Here is a 20,521-nt window from a genome sequence, read left to right as displayed (position 1 = left end):
AGGGGTATGATTAAGTGTGATTTAATTATAACCTTGAAATATATCCAGTAACTTAACACAGTCTATCTGTTATAAGAAGATAAAGTGTATTATTTGAATGATTCTATCTGTGGAGCCCACACTACTGTAACTAGTGCATCTAGCAAATAGCCATCCTAATAGCAGGTCATAGCAGCTAAGGATACTTAACTTTGACCGGGCAGTGTGATTTACAAATTCAACCTTAGATTTGTGACAGTCAATGTCAGAGCAATCCATCATGTCCCTGAACTGCTTGCCCATTGGTCAAAAATAACTAAGTACAGAAACTGAGAATAAGTTCTTAGAAATTTCTTATGGTAATTTGACACCTCCATGACATTCATGCCATGGTCGTTAGACTAATCACATCTCTAGGGTTTAGACCAACTTGGGTGTTTTAATGCCATAGGTGAATTTTTGCACTGAAAAATTTATAGTCACATGTACAGTAGAGCCATGATAATTGAAGATTATAAGAACTATCTTTTACCATATGAAGTTTGAAAATGCAGGGCTTTAGGATAATTCTCATAAATTCCAGATGATTGTGAGTTATAATGAAGGATATTGACCAAATAAACTTCTACATATATGGAATGTATAAGTCCATACAATAAGAACTCAATGTTTCCTATCTTTCATCACTTGTCAGACTTATCAGAGTACAGGAGAAGAAAGGGAGGAAGGGAGAAAGGTAGAGAAAAAGGGGGGATGAGAAGACACACATGACAGCTTTGCCCTTTATTACTAAGGATTCAGGCCTGTTCCCTTTCCCTCTGGATAGAATTAAGATCCAGAGAATACAATATTCTTGGTGATAAGCAACCAGCATCATTAGTCACATCTTTATTTCTCTGCATCCTTTTCAACATACTAGCATCTTTCTCTTTTTCAAGCTTGAGCCATATGACAATTTTCCCTTGCACCCACCTTCATCTGTACCACAACTCAAAGAGAAATGGTAAATAAGAAAGAAAAGAAATGCTTTGTGAAGTCTATCACTGTTTGGCTCTTTTGTTTGTGGTGGGTTGGACGGGGTTGGGTGGCAGCTTTTGGTTGCTAAGGCAAAACCCTCTATTACCTTTCCTGAAATGAGTTTGACTTTCCAGTTGTGTCTGTCTTCAGCATGTGCTTTAAGAGAACATGTAGGAGACATATTGAAATCCAATTTGGTACCCAGTGCATTTATAATTTTTCAAAGCTAAGAGAAATGAAACCAGACCAACTTATGCAATAGGTTTCATGTCCCTTAAAAATGAAAATGATTGTTAAACTGATGTGACACCTCTAAATCATTATGTCATGTGCTGGCTAAGTGCTACTTCATAGTGAGGCAGGGTAACAGTCCTTTGACTTTTCCAGGACCTTCCAAAGCCTTTTCAAGGGCTTTCAAGGTCAAGGAAATTTTCATCAGATTAGCTTGATTTTTCACTTTCATCTTGTTTAAGCATACAAGAGAATTATCTAAAAGTTATATGGCATGTGAAAATGTCACTACTTGACCAATTAACTGAAGGTGAACTTATAGACATTCATGTTATGTAGAACTTTTAGTGGCAGGCATGTGCATTATTAGAGATCGACACATTTGTTCTCTTCTGTTGTTTTTAACAGCTACTTTTGTTGCACTTATCATGACTTTTATACTTCATCATTTAAGAAGTCATGTTAAATTCCACAAGTTTCCTTGTGCATGTGTGGAAACACAAGAAGCATGTGTTCTTGTCGTGTTTTTCATTACTTCAACTTAAAATTCCCACTCACCCTCCTTGGGGATCAGAGTGGAGATTAGGTGGGGGGACTGGAGGACCTGGTGGGTAGGGTGGGGGAGGAGGGGAGGGTGACTGTTTATAACCTAAATAAAAAATAATTTTAAAAAAAGAAAAAATTCCCACTCTTCAAAATTTTATAAAAATTGTGTGTTTATGATTTTTTTAAAGATGATTCAGTGGTTTACAAATAGGACGACAATGTGAAGACTAATTTCTCTACCCTGGGTGACCATAGCTTCCTCTAATGATGCTGAAAAGAAGAAGACTAAATTACCTAAGATTGTTCTGTCCCAAGGAGGAAAGAATATAATTCAAAACAAACAGGACTAACCCACTAATCTAAAGCAAAACTAAGATTAAGGTTGCCTTGTGAATGAATCTCTTGGATGCACAGAGTCTTTAATTTACCCTCCCTGATGCAACTGAATGTCACTATACTGCCAGTTAAATTGTAGGATCATTTTGAAACCAATCATTAAATATCAATTTTTCGAAGCAATCAAATATTGTAGAAACATCCATGCCATCTGAATGGCAATGTGCCTTAGAGCTTGGCAAAATAGAAATGGAAGAGCTGGGGAAGAAATTTCAGGGATCAGTCAGAGTAATGAACCAGTAGGTTAAACTGGAGTATATTAATATATTCTGGATAAGAATTCAGTTTAGTTAAGGTATGAATTCATATGTGTAGGCTGATACATTAATCTATCTGTCCTATAGATTAAATTTGATACTAAATTTCACAAAGCTGTGTATAAGCACTCCTGTTCCCCAGTTGTCCACCTGTGGGACTGAACTGAACTAGCTGCTTTATTGGCAAGATTCCAGTTTTGCTTGCAATACTAACAGTCCATCCATGATTTCTAAAACTCGAATTTGGGACAGGCAGTTATTATTTTAAAAATAAACCAAAAGAGTCTGTCATTTGAAGGAAAATGCTTGACACCATCTGTGGCCAGAGATAAGATCTGGCATTAAAACACTGGAAACCTGATAGCTGTCACCACGGCTTGACAGTTTCCCCATTACCAATGAGATTGGTCATGATAATAACGAACACGATTCTTAAATACAGTATGGCACAATGTAGAAACACTTGGAAGGCATTTATAAACTGGTGAGCCAGTGTTTTCCAAGTGACAGCTGTGTATGAAACTAGAAAATTACCCTGAAGCTAAGCATCACCGTAGACTGCGCAGCAGGCCGATGGATGCAGGTAGTGCAGCACAAGCCAAGCTGGTGGAGTATCAAACTACAGTGCTACCACCTTGAGAAATACCCTTGAGTTTGGGTGCGGTATCAAAGTGGAAAACCCACAACTATCTGAAAAAGTTATTAAAATACTCTTTCACTTCCAACTATAGATTTACATCAGGCCAGATTTTTTCTCCATATATTTCAACCAAAACAACATATTGTAACAGATTGAAAGCAGAATAAGATACAAGAATCCAGCTGTGTTATATTACGACACACATTAAAGAGGTTTCCAGGATTGTAAAAACAATGCCACTTTTCTCACTAATTTTAGAAGTATTTTCCATTAAAACATACTATTTGCGTTAATATGAAATGGCTACTTTTAAGTGAATTAATTAGCATTTAAAATTTTTTTCATTTTTATTTCCTAATAATGGCTCTAACTGATGGCAGGCTGACAGATGTTTGTCAACTGACTTTCTGAGTTCAGCATCTGCCAAGTCTGTTGGATAATGTTCCTACTATGTGCAAAAGTCAATTTCAAGTGACAACTTGAAGTCAGTAGGCTCACAAAGTTCCTGATAAAAGTCATAAAATGTACAAACGCTTTCTGAGATCATTAATAAATTTTGAGTGAAAAGGGAAGCCAGACAAAAAACGGAGGAGTTATTGATACAGATCTTGTTTAAATCTTCCCAGAAGCAGCATCAAACACACTGAGAGACCTAAACTAATTCACTGGTTAAAACACACACACACACACACACACACACACACACACACACAAAATGTGTACCCACACCACACACATGCTCACACTCACACAGACTTATACACACACACTGAAGGACTTGATATTCTCTAAAGCAAAACCATTTTTTAATATTCAAAGGACTCCAGTTTATCACTTAGTTGTATAAGCCCCACATCAGCCATACTCACACGTATAAATGATTGTAGTGAGGTATGGATTTAACATAGACACTGAAAGTAAAGATAGTGAGATCTGAATAATGAAAACTATCCTTCATTGTCATGTTTTTTGGGGGGAAAGTCTTCCTGTATATTCAGAGCGCTTTCCCCAGAATCCAAGATATAAACACAGGCAGTTTCAAGATCAGAAAAAAGAAAGAAAAGGAGAAACACTCATTGCATCTAGCCTTTGTAAATATTTTCTTTATGAAACCATGCATCTGCTTGGAGTTAACACGAAGTGTGACTAACATTTTCTACCAAAGTGTGTGCCATGTCAGTTCCCCTTGCTGAGCCTCTCTGTGTTAATTAAAATTAATTACACATGCCAGGAGTTTCCCCCGGAATGCAGCAAACTGAAGCAGACCACTATCATTTAAGCAAGATATATGGTTGGGATTTCCATAGCAAGTTTTTTTTTCTCAGAAGGTATGGCCTCTAAGAACATTCTTTATGAATATGTTGACACTACCATAAAGTAGCTGACAGAAAATAAAATAGATTGCATATGAAATGTTAACTCATAGAAAAGAATCCTGGCTCACAAATTGCTGCTTTAAAGTTGGGTTTACAATGAGTACTTGATTGGGGGTGGCCCAGTGATCCTCATACAGTTGTGCGCATCCAAGTTTGATTCTCAATGAAAGCCTGTTGATTCTTTCCACACTGAAGAGTCCTGGGCAAGTGTCTGCCTTGTTATGCAGGACAGTGTATGGTCACACTGGTGATGCGAGGAAAGGTCGTGTCTGCCAGAGAGTGCCGGTACCCATTATTCATCTGCCAACGATTTAAATAGCAGCAGGTTTGAAGATCAGTCCTCTTTGAACTTTTTATGCTTATTTTACTGTTTGATACCATTTTATTCTCTTTGACAGGTAGACTGTTGGACAGTGCTTTGTAAGTTATCTCTAAAAACTGGATTATTCCAATTATCACTAAAATATGCCCTTAGTTGGGAGGCCTTCCGTGATTGCCAAAGGACTTGGGGTATTCAGAAAATTCCTTCAGGGTAGACCCAGCTAGGGAACTTTTTGAATTCACTTATGAAGAAGCTCTTTGCTCAAGGCGCTGACTCAAAGACCTGACTCCTCAGCCACCCCTCTGATGTCTTCAGGCTGGGGGTGCCATGCTGACACAAGCCACACTGCCTGAATGGGAGCTCCGACACACAAGTTCTTTTAAATCTACCGTTCTAGTAAATAACCAGAATGAAATTTATTTAAAAGAAAAGCTTAAGGCCAGCCAGTTCAGACCTCGATCCCCTCCCTGCTCCTTTAGAATCACTCATGAGTCTTCAAGAAGAATGAGCTAAACCTTTAATGTAGAAATCCAATCTTATTTCTGAAGTCACATGTTTAAAGATTGATCATTCATATTGATGTCTTTCAAGCTGGGACTTTTTTTCCTGAAGCTTCCTGTGACATCAGCCCATGTTGAGGCTGTGTTTTAGAACCACTCATATTGTCCTGTAGCATGTGTACAAGTGTGATTGTTGCCCTATCATTATTTTATGCTTCCTAAGTGGAGGCACACTCTAGTACCAAGCTGCAGTGTTTGTTTGAAGAAGACAGTGGAAGGGGGGTTGGTTGCCCATCAGCAAATAATTCTGGGAAATAGGACAATGTGTCCCGAAACCCTAGAAGAAAAGCAAACTTGCTGTGAAAGACGTATTTTCTTTTTGTTCTTGAACTTCACAGTCACACTGGGCTCATTCATCAATCACCACAGCCTTTGGACGAAAACCCTCTGAACATAAGGGCCTCAGACACTTTGACCCACGTCCCCAGCATTATAAGACACAACTCCATCCTAAGTCCTTGGGAGGAAGGGACTGATTCTAAGTTTCATTTCAAACATGACTGGCTGTGGGGGAAAACAATGCTTAATTCCCTAGAAAAGGAGATACACACCACTCATAGGTGTCTGGGGCACGAAGAAGGCTTCCAAAGCATTTTGATGACATTTCAGAAAGCCCTAAAGCATAATCTTAGTATTCCCCCTGCCAGTAAAGGCAGAAACAGTTATCCAAGCAAGGACCATGCTCCTATTTCATTTCAGACTTTAGTTTGAAAACCAATAAGAGAAGAATTTCAATTGATTGCTTCAAGCCACAGGCATTTCATACTCAAGCAATTATGGAACTTTTCATGAGAATTTATCTTAGCTGTGAAATCAATTGTCACCGGCTTGGTTCACAAAAGAATTATCAGATCATATTTGATTTTTGTCTTAGAATAGTTGGTGAATGAAATAAGTCCAGGGGGCAGTTAATTTTGGCTTTCTAACTACATCTCCCTCAAGGATCCCCCCTTTGAAAATTCCTTCCCTGCCACCCTCTACAGTACCTAGGATTTCCTAATGTTACAAATTAACAACCAGAGTCACTCATAACCAGCATTTTTGAGGTAGTAGAAACTGAGAAGCTCTCATGATGCCCAGGACCAGAGCGCACGCGCACACTATGGCAGCTGTGCTGCAGTGTGAGGCTGAGGAAAGGGTATGGCCTGGAAGAATAGAATGGTCTTTCACTGATGTGCTAAACATCTAACTCCCCAACGAGAAGAAACAGCGCTTATCTTCCTACTTTGAGTGAAATCAGTGTTGCCAGTCACAACCAGACAGTCTGCAAGGACCTCTGACCCCTGTGAATTGACGGTCACAACAGAGGATAGAAGGGAAAGTCCAGGATGAGAGAATGAAAATCCTGTCTTTTGGAATCCCTTCAAAATAAAAATAAACAAATAAAACAAAAAGAAAGTTCAGGGCTGGGAGTGTATCTCAGCGGGAGGTCACTTGCCTAACATGTACAAGCACTGGGTTCTATTCCCAGCACTGTGGGGTGGGAAAAGAAAAACCCATGTTTGGTACCTGGTTAGAGTTAAACTAAGAATTTTATATTGCATTGTCTAGATGTTAATATTTAAAGAGCAGTTTTGAATAATGGAAGTAAAATGATAAGAACAGGATTGAAACAATTTATAACACAATGTCTATAATTGGAGAATTTTTTTTCAAGGGCACTGTCTTAGGATTTTGTTCTGATTTGAACATCAATTATATGGTATGTAATGGAAAAGATCCAAGTTTTTACTTTGAAAGGAAGTATTTCCCTTTGTCTTCAAGCTATTATACTCCTGATCAGTGTGCTAGCACTGAGGTTCTGGGCAACTAGATTGACTGACAGAATTCTTCTTTATTAGCAAGTGGTAACATTGTATTTCCTCCATATAACAGGAGAGGATTTCAAACTATTGAACTCTCCAATGGCCAGGAATTGCACCCAGTCCTAGGATCAAATCAATTAAGCAAGGTAAGCAGTCTCTCCATGAGCAGTGGCCAGTGGTGAAGGTAGGTACAAAACCTGTAACAATATTTTAATTACTTTATCATGCCATTTGTCTTAAAATCAGAAAGAAGTGCCACTAGTTAAAATGCCTACTCAGGCTCTGCAGCTCTTAAACACACTGTTTAGGTTTCTCGTAGGGACACTACTGACACCTGACTACTGCCAATGTTCTCTCCTGGAAGGAACATCACAGGTCAGATGGTCTCATGCTTTGTGTGTGTGTGTGTGTGTGTGTGTGTGTGTGTGTGTATGTGTGTGTGTTTTCATATATTCCAAGCTGTCACAGAAAGAGTACAAAGGTCTATATAGGTCTTTATAACTCATACTTTCTTTAAAATATTGATAGTTATTAAGAGTTTCTACTACCAAAATAATTCACTATTTCTCCCACCAGATACTCATGGTTAGAGAGGATTAAAATGTTCCTATGGGAAGGATGACCCACCTACCCACCCTCCACGGGAAAAGTGCAGTAACACACCATCTCATTTCTCAATGTGGGTTTCTTGGCTGGCTACAGAATGAATCTTCATCTGACTCAGACAGCTTATCTTGAATCAGACCACAAACAACGAACAACACTCTGAAGCAGAAAGCATTGCCTTAAGCGTTGTTTCAAGATCAGTGCAATAAAAACTATTTCACAAGGTGTCTTTCGTCTTTTCACAAGCATAACTGCACATATTTCCTATGTAATCTTTCACTTCTTAATCCAGAGGAAGTGTGACACTTGTGAACCTACTAAAATTCCACCAGCTATGAGCATTTGCCCTCCTGATTTAGAGAAGAGCCACTGCTTCCTTTCTAATGGAGACACGGCGTTCAACCACATCGATGAGAAACATAGACTTTTGGAACAGGCACTATGTGCCATTCTCTGCCCAGCATACTTGTCTAATTTAGCATTTTCACAAGCAGCTTAACATGAAGCATGTCTTAATATAGAAACACAACCATAAAGGTATATAATGGGTAAACCTGACCCCAACCTCATTTTCAACTAACAAGTGGAAAAATACACCATCCAACAATGAGAAGAAAGTGCTATTCTTTTCAGAACACCTAAAGAGCATGCAGTAATTACAGGACAGTATTCTTTGACATTTACTGGGTGTCAACAACAAGCTGGGGACAAAGTGGAGCAGTGAGACATCCTAAAATCACTTTCTATAGGAAAAGGTGGAGGAATCCAATGGAAATACTTGATGTTTTAATAAACCATATCCTGAGCCAGAGCTACAAAGCAGTGTCAAAGAAAGAACGCCTTGTTTTAAAAGAAAACAAAACTTGACAACCCCAAGGAGGGTTCAGAAAATACAGTGTGACTGCCCTACCACCCCCTTAGACAGAAACAGATTTCAGCTGGCTACCAGAGCTGACATACCTGGGACCAAATGGGCCTTAGCATGACCTTCAAGCTGAAGGCCTGCCTGGGGAGGGTGAGGACCAGCACAGAGAGGCCATTATGCAGACACACTTCCCCTGAGAGGAAGCATGGCATTCCTAGCAAAATCAAATGGAACAAAACCCGAGGGAACATTCCAATCCTTGGTTTAGACCATGCCACAGTGAAGGTTAGGAATCCTCTCACTCAGATTGAACTTGTGATGTATGCTGAGGCAATAAATATGAGAACAGAGTACTATGAGGGACCAGGGATTATGCACCCACGTATTTAAGACATCATCTTTGAAAAAGCCAGAAGATGACTGGGAACAGCATATCCTTATTTGTAGCTTAGGTAGAATAAACCAGCCTGGGTGTGAAGTTTGTTCTCCAAAAGTACTGGAGTCACTGTGACTAGTAACAAATCCTTCCATTCATAAAATTCTTAGCACTGGAGCCCTGTTTAGAATGGCTCTAAAATCTGGTCACCAGACTCATAAAGATCATATTAATTCAGTAGGACACTGAAGGCTTTTTAAAAAGGGATGTTAAATGTATCGATTCCCACACATATGATGATGTGGGACCACAGAGAAGCTGTTTTAAACTATATAGTGGAGAGCTGAAATAGCAGAGGAATGAGCTCCTAACAATCGTGCTGCAACATCAACAGCAAGGACTAAAGGAGCTTTTAGGAACTGTATAGCAGGAAGGTAGGCCAGTTCCACACAGGGCTTTAAAAAGGACACTAAAAGCATTCCATGAACATGTGTAAGACACAAGAGCAAACGGCAGAGCCTGTATAAGAAGTTAAAAACTGTTTACTGTTTTACTTCATGGACAAGTCTAGTTAAAGACATCTATGGGGTTCCAGTTCACTCTCCACAGTCAACATTTAAGCTACAGTGTCAGAAGAGGCTAGGAAAGATTGGATCTGGGGCATGGTTCTAGCACTATGATGGGGAAAGACATCTACATCTTAAGATGGTAGATCTTTAACTTATAAGGAAAGGAGGACAAACAAGATAATCTCTAAAACCCCAGTAAACTGTAGCAAGTCATGATACTTTAGCACACCTACTCTGTTACCAGCTTTGACAATTCCAAGGGGACTCCTAATCTTGAGCCTTCTGTGGGTCTGTTGTTATAGAATACAGAAGTGAAAAATAGAAAAGAAAGAGAGACACTTAGAAGACCTTTCTCTAAATTAACCAAGCCATCCATCTAGAGCAGTAGTTCTCAATCTACCTAATGCTGCAACCCTTTAGTACAGTTCCTCATGTTGTGGTGACCCCCCTAAAATTATTTTTGTTGCTACTCTGTATAATTTTGCTACTGTTATAAATCTTAATGAACCTATGTTTTCTGATGGTCTTAGGTCCCCCGAAAGAGGTTGTGACCCACATGTTGAGAACCACTGATCTGAGGACAAAGAAGGAGAATGCTGCTGTTGCTGCAATGTCTTCTTTCAGAAGAAAGCAAGCTTAGAAACATAGCTGTCACACCTGCTGTGCAGCTTGCATCCGAGAATGTAGCGAGGTGGTTGGGATAGATGAGACCGGTCGGTTGCTTTAAGAAAACTTTATGCTTCCCAAGTCGGCTTAGGATGCAGGCTGCACAGCAAGTGCGACAATTGGAGGATCCCACTGAGATCGTGAAAGTGAGGTAAGTGAGCAGGTTCGTCTCTTTTTCTGGCCAGGGACAGATTGGGGAAAAAAGAAAAGAAACCATGGGGAATAGTTCCGGGAAGCTTGAATTACAGTATCAAGTTAAAAAGTTACTTAAAGGACATGGGACTACAGTAAAGTCTAAAACCTTAGAAGGCTTTTTAAAATGGATTGAACGTTCGAGTCCATGGTTCATTACTGGGGTAGGCTTACATGTCCCAGATTGGAAGGATGTTCACTATGATCTTTAGAGTCGGGTGTTGTTGGCATATGCCTTTAATCCCAACACTCGAGAGACAGAGGTAGGTAGGATGGAGGCCATCCTTGTATATAGAGCGAGTTCCAGGACAGCCTCCAAAAGGATAGAGATTAAACCACCAGCCAGGAGGGTGAGAAGTCTGGGAGAGCTGTTGGAGAATTGTATGTAGATGGATGGCAGAAGTCCTTAAAAAGGGAAGCGTTTGTTTCTTGGGGAGAGCTCTCCTCCTAAGCCGACTTGGGAAGCATAAAGTTTTCTTAAAGCAACCGACCGGTCTCTGTGTCATCTATCCTGACCACCTCGCTACATTCTCGGATGCAGGCTGCACAGCAGGTGCGACACATAGCCTCAGCATCAACACAAGTGTGAAATGATGACTGAGGAGCAGCTGATAGAGTTATCTATGAATATGAACCTCAATAAACACAAATACATGGCTGCTTCTTTACTTGGAGCATCAAGGCCCTTATGCTTACAAGGTAGGCCCAAATTGATGAACCCTAAGAAACAAAAGGACTGTTTATGTTCTTGTCACTTGTACTCCCCTTTCCTTTGAACTTACGTTCTTCAGAAAAGGTGAGCAACAGATTACGCAGCATTTCCCATCAATTGCTTTCGCCTATGCTACTTTATCTTTAGGACAGTCTTCTTTGTCTTCTCTACACCCGTTCATGATGTGAGCCACTGAAAGCCACCTGCTCTAATGCTAACAGTATTGACTGTGGGTCCATCCTGTGCTCCTGTTACCCCAGCACCGCAGTATAACCACTACAGAGGAGTACACACTATTACTTGCTCTAGTTAAATGTGACCAGACACATTGTAGTTCTTTTTATTTTTTCATGTGCTATAGTTTCTTAACCAGACTACATTTTTCTTTTTGTGTTTTATTTATGTGTTTATTGACCAGTAGGAAATGGATCTTTAGGACACTCACTGACAGATGAAAATATCAACAAAACACAATCACACTCTATGTTTCATGTAGAGTACCGATACTGAGATACATGGCTGATGATGAAGAACCACTTAATTGACACTTTGGAATGGGTACAATAGAATCGGGAGAGATGAGAGAATGAGGGACTCATCATTTTTCTATTGGTCTGTACATATCCTGCTGCCCTGACTGGCCTTCCATGTTACTATAGGCCTTATCTCTAGCAGAAGTCAGGAACACAGTTTTGCGTTTCTGTGACCATATGATAATGAAAAATTCATCATTTCAGCCAACGTGACTGAATGAACATTTTAAAATCTCTTTCCCATGTGACATCTAAATTTTAAAAGCATTATTAAATCTAAGCTCTTACCAAAACAAAAAAGAAAAAACCCTAACATTTCCCTAGCACTTCCCCCACTAAAAGAAAAACAAGTCTTTTTCCATTTTTTGCTGTTGGATGACATCCATTTCAGAAATCCAAAGGTGATCAATGTCCTTAAGAGGATGGAAAACAGTACCTTGGAACTTATATGAGAATCAGGACCCTTCAAAGGTCACATCCTTAGGCAAAAATATGAATTAGAAAAAAAACCTAGTCCCCTACCAAAGAAAAATAACTGGCAAGTTACTGAGCAAAAATCAGTAAATTAAACTGGAAAGTTGTGCCAAAAAGTGAACTACAACAAGACACTAAGAGATATGCAGCACATGAACTAAGGGTTCAATACATGGGAAAAGGACAAAAAGTCTCTAGCATGTATCTATATGGGATTTGTAAAGAGAAACAAGGAAGGGAAGAATGCTGTGGAATATTTATCTGTGTAAAGGCTTGTTACATCTGTTTCTGCTGCCTTTGTTAACAATGTAAGGGTGTGTGTTTAATTATGTAAAGGTGTTTTGCATCTGTTTCACTTTGCCTGTCTAAGTCACCTGATTGGTCTAATAAAGAGCTGAATGGCCAATAGCTAGGCAGAGAAAGCATAGGTGGGGCCAGAGCACAGAGAGACTAAATAGGAGGAAGAATCTAGGCTGCAGAAGAAGAATTAGACAAGAGGAGGAGGGAATGAGGGAGATGCCTGGGGCCAGAAGCCAGGCATCTACCAGTCAGACAGACAGAGACAGCAGGAAAATAAGCTATGCAGGCAGAAAGAAAAGAAGGTAAACGCACCAAGGCAAAAGGTAGCTAGAGAGAAACAGGTTTAATTAAAAGAGCTAGACAAAAATTAATCTAAGCCAGGCCAAGCATTCAAAACTAAAAAGTCTCTGTGTCATGAGCTGGTTGGTGGTGGCCCAAAAAGAAAAACCCTTGTACAAGAAAAGAGACAACAAACTTAAAATCTCAGATTTGTGAAAATAAGAAATACAATTAATCTCAAGCGGGAAACACAAAACAGCATACAGCCATACAAACAAATTACGTTTAAGTTTCAGAATATTAAGATAAAAGAGATCTTAAAAACGAACTGGTAAGAAAATACAAATTAGCTTTAAAATGGAACAGTAAGACTGACAGCCTCTCCAGAGAAGGACTTAAGTAGGTCCTAGAGGAGAACTACCTTCAACAACGGGACAGAACGATGGTCAGTTTATAGTTTACTATCTAGTGATAGTGCTATTCAACCACGAGGCCAAAATAAACACATTTTAAAGAAAGCAAATGTGAACCTGAGGATTTTAACCAAGTAGTAACTACTGAGAGGAATTCTTCAGGATGTACTTCGGTGTGAACAAAACCAAACGGAGAAGGTTTAACGAAAGAAGAAAGGTGAACAAGAAGCTTGGTAATCATGTCAGAAAAGCTAAACACTCATCATAGTCACATTTGTGGTATATTCTATGGATTAAAGTTGTGGAAAAAACTAAAGTGGAATTCAAATCCTGGCAACATCAATGTGGAAGTCAGAAGAGGGTTATTAGGATAAAAATGTCTCAGGTTATTTTAGAAAGGTTAGAAAGACAACTTATGACTTCAAGATAAATAGTAAGGTCAGATTATTAAAAATGTAAAAGAGAATAAATAAAGCGTATAACTACCAAACCTGAGAAGAATAAACCAAGAGGTCAGGAATGCGAGTGTGTGTGTGTGTGTGTGTGTGTGTGTGTGTGTGTGTGTGTATGCACCATATAGAAAGGCACAATGAAGATTAAAAATTAAATTCAAACAACTCAGTGAAAATGGGTTAAAGTCACTAACCCCATCCAAAGATGTCATAATAGATTGAAAATAAAGAAACCTAGGTATATACTACTAGAGGAGAAACCCTGAAGATCAATGAAGTTTGATGATACAGGAAGCACAAGGCATACTGAGAAAGTATTAATCAGAAGATATACTGTATTGACATAAAGCAAAGCAAATTTTAAGAAAAAAACCACCATTATGAGAAATAAGAGACTATTAAAAAACTGCTCTTTAAAATCCCTAGTGATTCTGTTTGTTTGTTAAGATTTTATTTTATTTTAATTATGTGTATGTGCTTATGTGTTTCTCTATGTGTGAATTTGTACACATGAGTACAGTGCCCATGGAGGCTAGAATAGGGTGTCAGATCCCTCTGAGCTAGAGTTACAGGCAGTTATGAACTACCTGATATGGGTGTTGGGAACCAAACTTGGGTTTTCTGCAAGAGCAGTAGGTACTCTTAGCTACTAACCATCTGTCTCACTGCAGGAACTCTAAGTGTTACTGAATATAAAAGCATAGCTTATCTTCAAAAACCATAAGACAACAATGAATAGACTTGCTAGAATACTCAAACTCCCAACAAGGAAGTTGTGAGCATAGTTGTTTATAATTTTAACTGTCTCCCTCGTCAATCCCCTCTTATAGAATGTAATCTACATTCAGGGCTTTTTTTCTGTTTCATTCATGGCAATATTTTAAAGCGTAGAGAAACATAATACACAGTAACTGCCTTATACCCTTGTTGAAAGTTTGAATTAGTCAGGATGAAAATAAGATAGCAGCAACACAGACCAGATAATACAATCAACAAGCATGACCCAGAAATCTGTCCTTCCAACTAGTGAAGACATGTTCTCAAACATGCATGAAGTACTTATGAAAATTCAGAATGTGCCAGACCACATTCTCTGACCACAATACAATTAAGTTAGAAACAAACAACAACACAACAATAAAACTATATGCATTATAAAATGTAAAACACATTTCTGAATGACTCAAAGGGAAGAGAAAGACACGGAGAAGACTTAGCAACAGAACTGAATATTGATGAAAATATTATAATCAATATTTGTGGCAAACAGCTGAAGACAATAAGGATACAACTGGTGAGGTACACATCCAAATGAGGACTGACAAAGGAAACATGAAGAAGATATATGACAGGAAATAAAAAGAAATTATTGAAGTAGAAAAATGTACACAACAAAGAATAAAAAGTCAAAAGCTGTTTCTTTGAAAATAACTCAAAACTCTGACAAGTGTGATCTTGGAATAAAAAGAGGCACAGTTTAACATTAGAGATAAAGATGCCAAATCTCAGATATACCAGAGATGTAAAAACAAGAGAACAACAAAATACTTAGAGCTAATTTATTTGAAAATAAATGGACTGGAGAATTTCCTAGAAAAATATAATTTACATAAGATGATTCAAACAAAATATAGACTATCTCTACAATGTACAATCATTAAACAGTCAAGTCAGAGTTAACTGTCTACTTGCGAAAAACACCTTTTGGTAGTGGTGGTTCATTAGCCTCAGTCCCCAGCTGAGGAGTTATTGACAGTTGGTGACTTCTGGAGGAAGAACAGCCAGATGTGTTTAGAAGTGTGGCCCCTGGTAGGTTGACCATGCTCCAGTGAATGGCCCCATACCCATTTGTACAGTAGCAGCTCAAATTAAACTTGGTGGGTTATAAAAAATTACACAAAATTGATAAGAGGTGAGGAGGTAGGGAATGGATCTGGAAGGAGTTGGGGGCGGTAATGAAGGGGAATAAGATAAAAATACACTGTATGAAATTCTCAAATACTTAATAAAATATCTCTTTAATAACACATTCCAGGCTAGATGATTTTAGCAATGATTTCCACCAAGACACTAAGTAACAGTTAATCCCAGTATTAAACAAAATATTCCAAAGAACAATTAGGGTTTAAATTTAACGTGTGATTTTTATGAAACTAAGAACCTTGATACTCAAACATACCAAGGGAAATATGCAAAGTGTATTTGTTGCTCAGTATCCTTGTGAGCATAATTACAAATCTTCAATAAAATAATAGCAATTTTAAGTTAAGAATTTATGGTACATATGTTCTACCATGACTGTAGGAGATCAGGATGATTCATCATTAGAAAAATATAACAGTGTGTTGCACCATACAAGCAGATTATAGTGGGGGAAAAACAAATAATCTTGTAGGTTGAAATACTGATAAAATTGACCAGCTTTCCTTGATTTTTAAAGTGTACACAGAAACCTTAAGACAGAGGAACACAAAAAAATGCTCCTCATCTGATAGCAGGGATTTTTCTAAAAGGATTTAAATGTAAAACCTTCCAAATAATTCTCTTTGAAATCAGAAACAGGGATACCCATGATCAACACTGTCCTGGCAGAATGGGACATCACAAAAACCATTCAAAGGGCTCAAGATTTCAAAGTAAAAAATGATGGCAGATATGCTACTTGGGGCATCTGTGTCCTGGCAGAGGTGTCTGGGGAATGGCAGAATTCAGCATTGTTTTTTCGATTTCAAGAGTTCCAAAAGGTCTAGGTTTTCTGAAACCTAGACTATTACTTTGGTGACTCTTGTACTTTCTACTATCCACAGTTGTATTTCTTCCTGTTCCAAGCTCTTCAATAACTGAATCTTCTGGATGGAAGGAGCATTACAATATGTTGGACTTCCGGTCTGATAGAACTCTCCTAGAGTATACATACCCTTATGATGACTTTGGGATCTCCAGATTCTTTAGGACCCAACAAGAGCCCTGAACAGTCCTGAGCTCCACCCCCAGTGGATCATTGCTGCTCTAAAATTCTTTTTATTCATTATCATTTTCAGTTGGCTTTTTTCTTTCACATAAACTACTTTCAAACAATACCAAGTCCTCCAAAGGACAGGGGGAGGGGGATGATCCCATTTCAATATTTTCAATATTTCACTGGAGAGAGGCATTTGGTTTGCTTTCCCCTTGATTCTTTAAATGGTTTGCTCTTGTGGTTTTTCCAAGTATTTTTGTATTCTGAGTCACTCTGAGCAACAGACTGGGAATGTAGGAAGAAGTCTCCTTTTGCTGTTTTGATTAACTGTGTGAATGACCCTGGGCTCCTCACTGAACCTAATCAAGTAACTTCATTTATTGCTAAACAAAGATAAAATGCAGCCTGGAAACATGGGTTAGAATTAGATCTTGCCATGTGGTGACTCACTTCTCATGAACTTACACAAAGTAGATTTTTCCTATAATGTTTCCAGTTGAAGGAAAACAAAGAAACACCCTTAATTGTTTTTGTCTTACTATAGTTCATTTCTATCTGTTTGTTGTTTAATTCTACTGTTTAGTTTTAGTGAGCAGCCATAGCACTGAGTGAAGGCCTTGACACTATCCAGCAACCATAGAAGGAGAGAACAACAACATCACAAAACGCCAAGAGGAGAGGGAAAGTCCTGACTCAGCCTTCCACCTCTGGGGTCAGCTCTGAGTTGTGAGACCTTAAAGTCAAAAGAACATCGAGACTATGATTTCTAACTTACAAAACCGTCATCCACCACCCTGCATCTTTTTAGTCTTCTCCACCACCCTCCATCTTTTTAGCCTTCTGTGCAATTGTTTCAATTCCCCATTCCCCAGCAAACAAAACAAGCAGCAACAACAAAACATCAAAAAAAAACCAAACAAACAAACAAACAAAAAATGATGACAATGATTTCGAAGTTTGTAAACAATAACCCCAGATAAGGAGAACCATAAGGAAGGAAAAAGGTATCTTTAAGAAATGATTTGGCAAGAATTCAGTGCCTACTAGAAAACCAGGAAATAAACCAGGATTTGAAAATCGTTCTGACTCTGTGTTTTAATCTTTTCAAGCTATAACCCATATTGGATGTTAAAAAAAATCAAACAAGCCTAAGGAAAGCTGGTGTGGTCGCCCTTGCCTATAATTCCAACACTTGGGGGAGGTGGAGGCAGAAGGATTAGGAGTTCAGGGCCAGCCTGGGCTACAGAATGAGCTCTAGGCTAGCTTGAGCTACCTGAGATTCTGACTGGAAAGAAAATGAAAAAAAAAACTGAGAGAAAAATTCTTAACACAAAAGCGGCTTCCTTTCTTACCTTTGTTCAGTGTTAAAGAGCGCAAAGACGTGCTTGCTGGACATGAAACCCTTCTCCACATCCCGGACTTTCAGGTTGTCCAGTGGAAGCATGTATTTCTTTTCTTTCTCCTGTTATTCAGAGGTGAGAAAGAAAGAGAAGACTTTAATAAGTTACTGCACCAACAGAAACATACCTCCTAAACTGGATACCATGTAATAATGCTTGATTACATTACCTCGACACCATCCAACACTACTTTTACCTCAGCTGCCAAGAAATACAAGTTATGTGAGGCAGGAGAGTGATTCCCAACACGTTGGTTGAAAGCGTGGGAGTGGGGATGGGGTGGGGGAGGCGAGTATTCAGGAACGACTCTGAGAAGGAGAGAACACATGCTCCTTCATCCTTGCCCCCTCATGTGGGTCCCCTTAGATGTTTTGAAATGTTAGTCTGATATTAAGAATTTAGCCATCTGTTAATATTTAACAAAAATGTTCTGGTCCTAATTCAATGAGAAATGCCAGATGGATTTCATTTCACATTTTATTTGCAGCCTAAGCAGTTTTGATAGCCAGCATTGGCAGGCGAGTGTGGAAGCCCAAGGACCCTGGTATGAAATACCCCATAAACTGAGATAAAACACAGAAAGCCTTTCCCTCATTTGGGTCTAGCATAAAGTATAGGTCCACAAAAGGATTCTTTTATGCAGCTCATAGAATTTTTTTTAGCTCACTGGGGAAGAAAAACCCACTAGGATTAGATTAATATTAATTAACACAAGTTCTCTTTTAATAGATGGAACATGGATGTTGGAAAGGTGAGGTATGCAAACGTGACTGAAACATGTTGGTAAAACACACCAAATGTCCAAGAGTTACCAGAAACACTTTTGAGGACTGGCCCATGGCCGACGTATAAATGCCTATCAACCCATATAACTGGTAAGAGGCAAGTACTCGGTCTAAGAGGCATAGTAAAAGCCTATTACCAGGTCTCATCAGCATCACTTGCTAAACAGTAGTCCTCTGTATGAGGAAGAACTGGACACGGAGTAGTGGAGCACGTACTCATGGCTGTAATTCTGACACACATCTGTGGTTGCCCAAGGGAACCGTGCCTCACACACCCGTGTCTGCTAGGGGCTTTGCAGCTCCTACAGCATACAGGCAGCTTGAGAGCTCTTGACTCGGGAGCACAGAGCCTATGCGGTGTTGGATTGCAGAGGATATCACTGTTTTGGGGAACAACGAAGCAGAGTACATCAGAGTAGCCCCTTCCCCACCTCCATGAAAATAAAAATAAAAAAGCATGACTCCATGTTTAACCACAAAAATAAGACAGTGAAAAAAAAAGGGGTTGCATAAGTAGAAGGAAGCTGGTTGGAAAGCAAAATGGCCGCTCCGGCAAACAAAGCCTTCAAAGTAATGAAAAAAAGATAAAAGAAACTCAGCGGGAGTGGAGGAGGCCTAGGAAAAACATGTAAGAGTGGAGCACTGGGAGCCCATTTCAATATTTCCTGTATAAAACTAATAATTTATTCATGAATGCATGGATATGCTAAATAGCAAAATATTGTACTCAAGTAAATGAGGTATCAGAGCCGAGTCCAACTTACTTAAAACGTTTGTCCAACTATTTTCGGGCAGAATTCTAAGAGGCCGGACTAGATTGAATAAAACCCTCTCCAATACATAATCAAATGAAAATGCTTAAGACCCAGAGTACATTTTTTTTAAATTGGACGGTTTTCAATGCCCTAAATTTAAGCAGCTGTTTTTTTTTTTTAATGCACCATCCTATTCAACCTTTTGAAATGATGGATTGGCCTTCTTAATAGGAAATCTGCATTTCATTGTAAAGATGGAACACAGTGTCCTTGGCCTGTGTTCTATAGAAGTAGGCCCCTCTTTGTACTGCATTCTTTAGCATATACTGAAGACTGACAATCCTGCAAGTGTACATCAACTCTTCAGCACTGGAGAAAACATTCAGAGGCAGACAGGGAAATGGAAAAAGTATAGTCTTCCCTCCCAAAGATGAAGAATTAAATCCCATATTTATCTAAGGTTTTTGAGGACATGGTACTGAAGTATTTCATAATCACAAGTTTTAAGACTGACAAAGAAGACAGTTTCTTTAGACTGACGTGGGTAATTAAATTGTAAGTGAAACAGAATTAAATGGAGCAGCAGCAACACCAAGCAATGCAACATTATATTATGGGTATGTCTGAAAATCTTGGTGGTTTGGGGTTCTGGTTAAAAAAAAATTTAAAAATCTGGAATCTCAAATACCTTAAACAAAAAGACTACGGGAAGGAGAGATATATAGAACTATAATTCCTAAAGTGTAGTGAGAATTAGTATCATCTTAATTAAGAAACTTGCTAAGTAACCTGTCAATTCTAATAACCCATTATCCAACATGATAGCCACCAACCACAGGCAGCTATGAAATGACTTGAAATATAGTTAGTTAAATTGGGATGTTTGTAAATACAAGACAGACGCCTGATTCCAAAGGTTTAGTATGAAGCAATAGAATAAAAATTATTTATTTGCTTATTTGCAGATGCTGATTACAAAGACTTAGTATGAAGCAATAAGAATAAAATTACTTATTTGTTTGCTTATTTAAAAAATAATCTAGATATATTGGCGCT

The 20,521-nt window shown here is 38.7% G+C and overlaps 1 protein-coding gene across 11 annotated transcripts in view; it reads right to left on the bottom strand.

Moving 5' to 3' along the window:
* The window catches only part of Dnm3 (dynamin 3), a 453,602-nt gene that overhangs the window by 114,632 nt on the left and 318,449 nt on the right, over positions 1–20,521 (bottom strand). For all 11 annotated transcript variants that reach the window (XM_021227897.2, XM_021227898.2, XM_021227901.2 and 8 more), the window contains one exon: positions 17,878–17,987. In XM_021227897.2, coding sequence (XP_021083556.1) covers positions 17,878–17,987 — 110 coding nt within the window. The remainder of the gene's footprint in view (positions 1–17,877; positions 17,988–20,521) is intronic.

Source organism: Mesocricetus auratus, unplaced genomic scaffold, assembly GCF_017639785.1.
Source record: "Mesocricetus auratus isolate SY011 unplaced genomic scaffold, BCM_Maur_2.0 Super-Scaffold_100676, whole genome shotgun sequence".
Classification (NCBI taxonomy): Eukaryota; Metazoa; Chordata; class Mammalia; order Rodentia; family Cricetidae; genus Mesocricetus; species Mesocricetus auratus.
The sequence above is the reverse complement of the archived record's forward strand: the minus strand, read 5'-3'. Positions and strand labels throughout refer to the sequence as shown.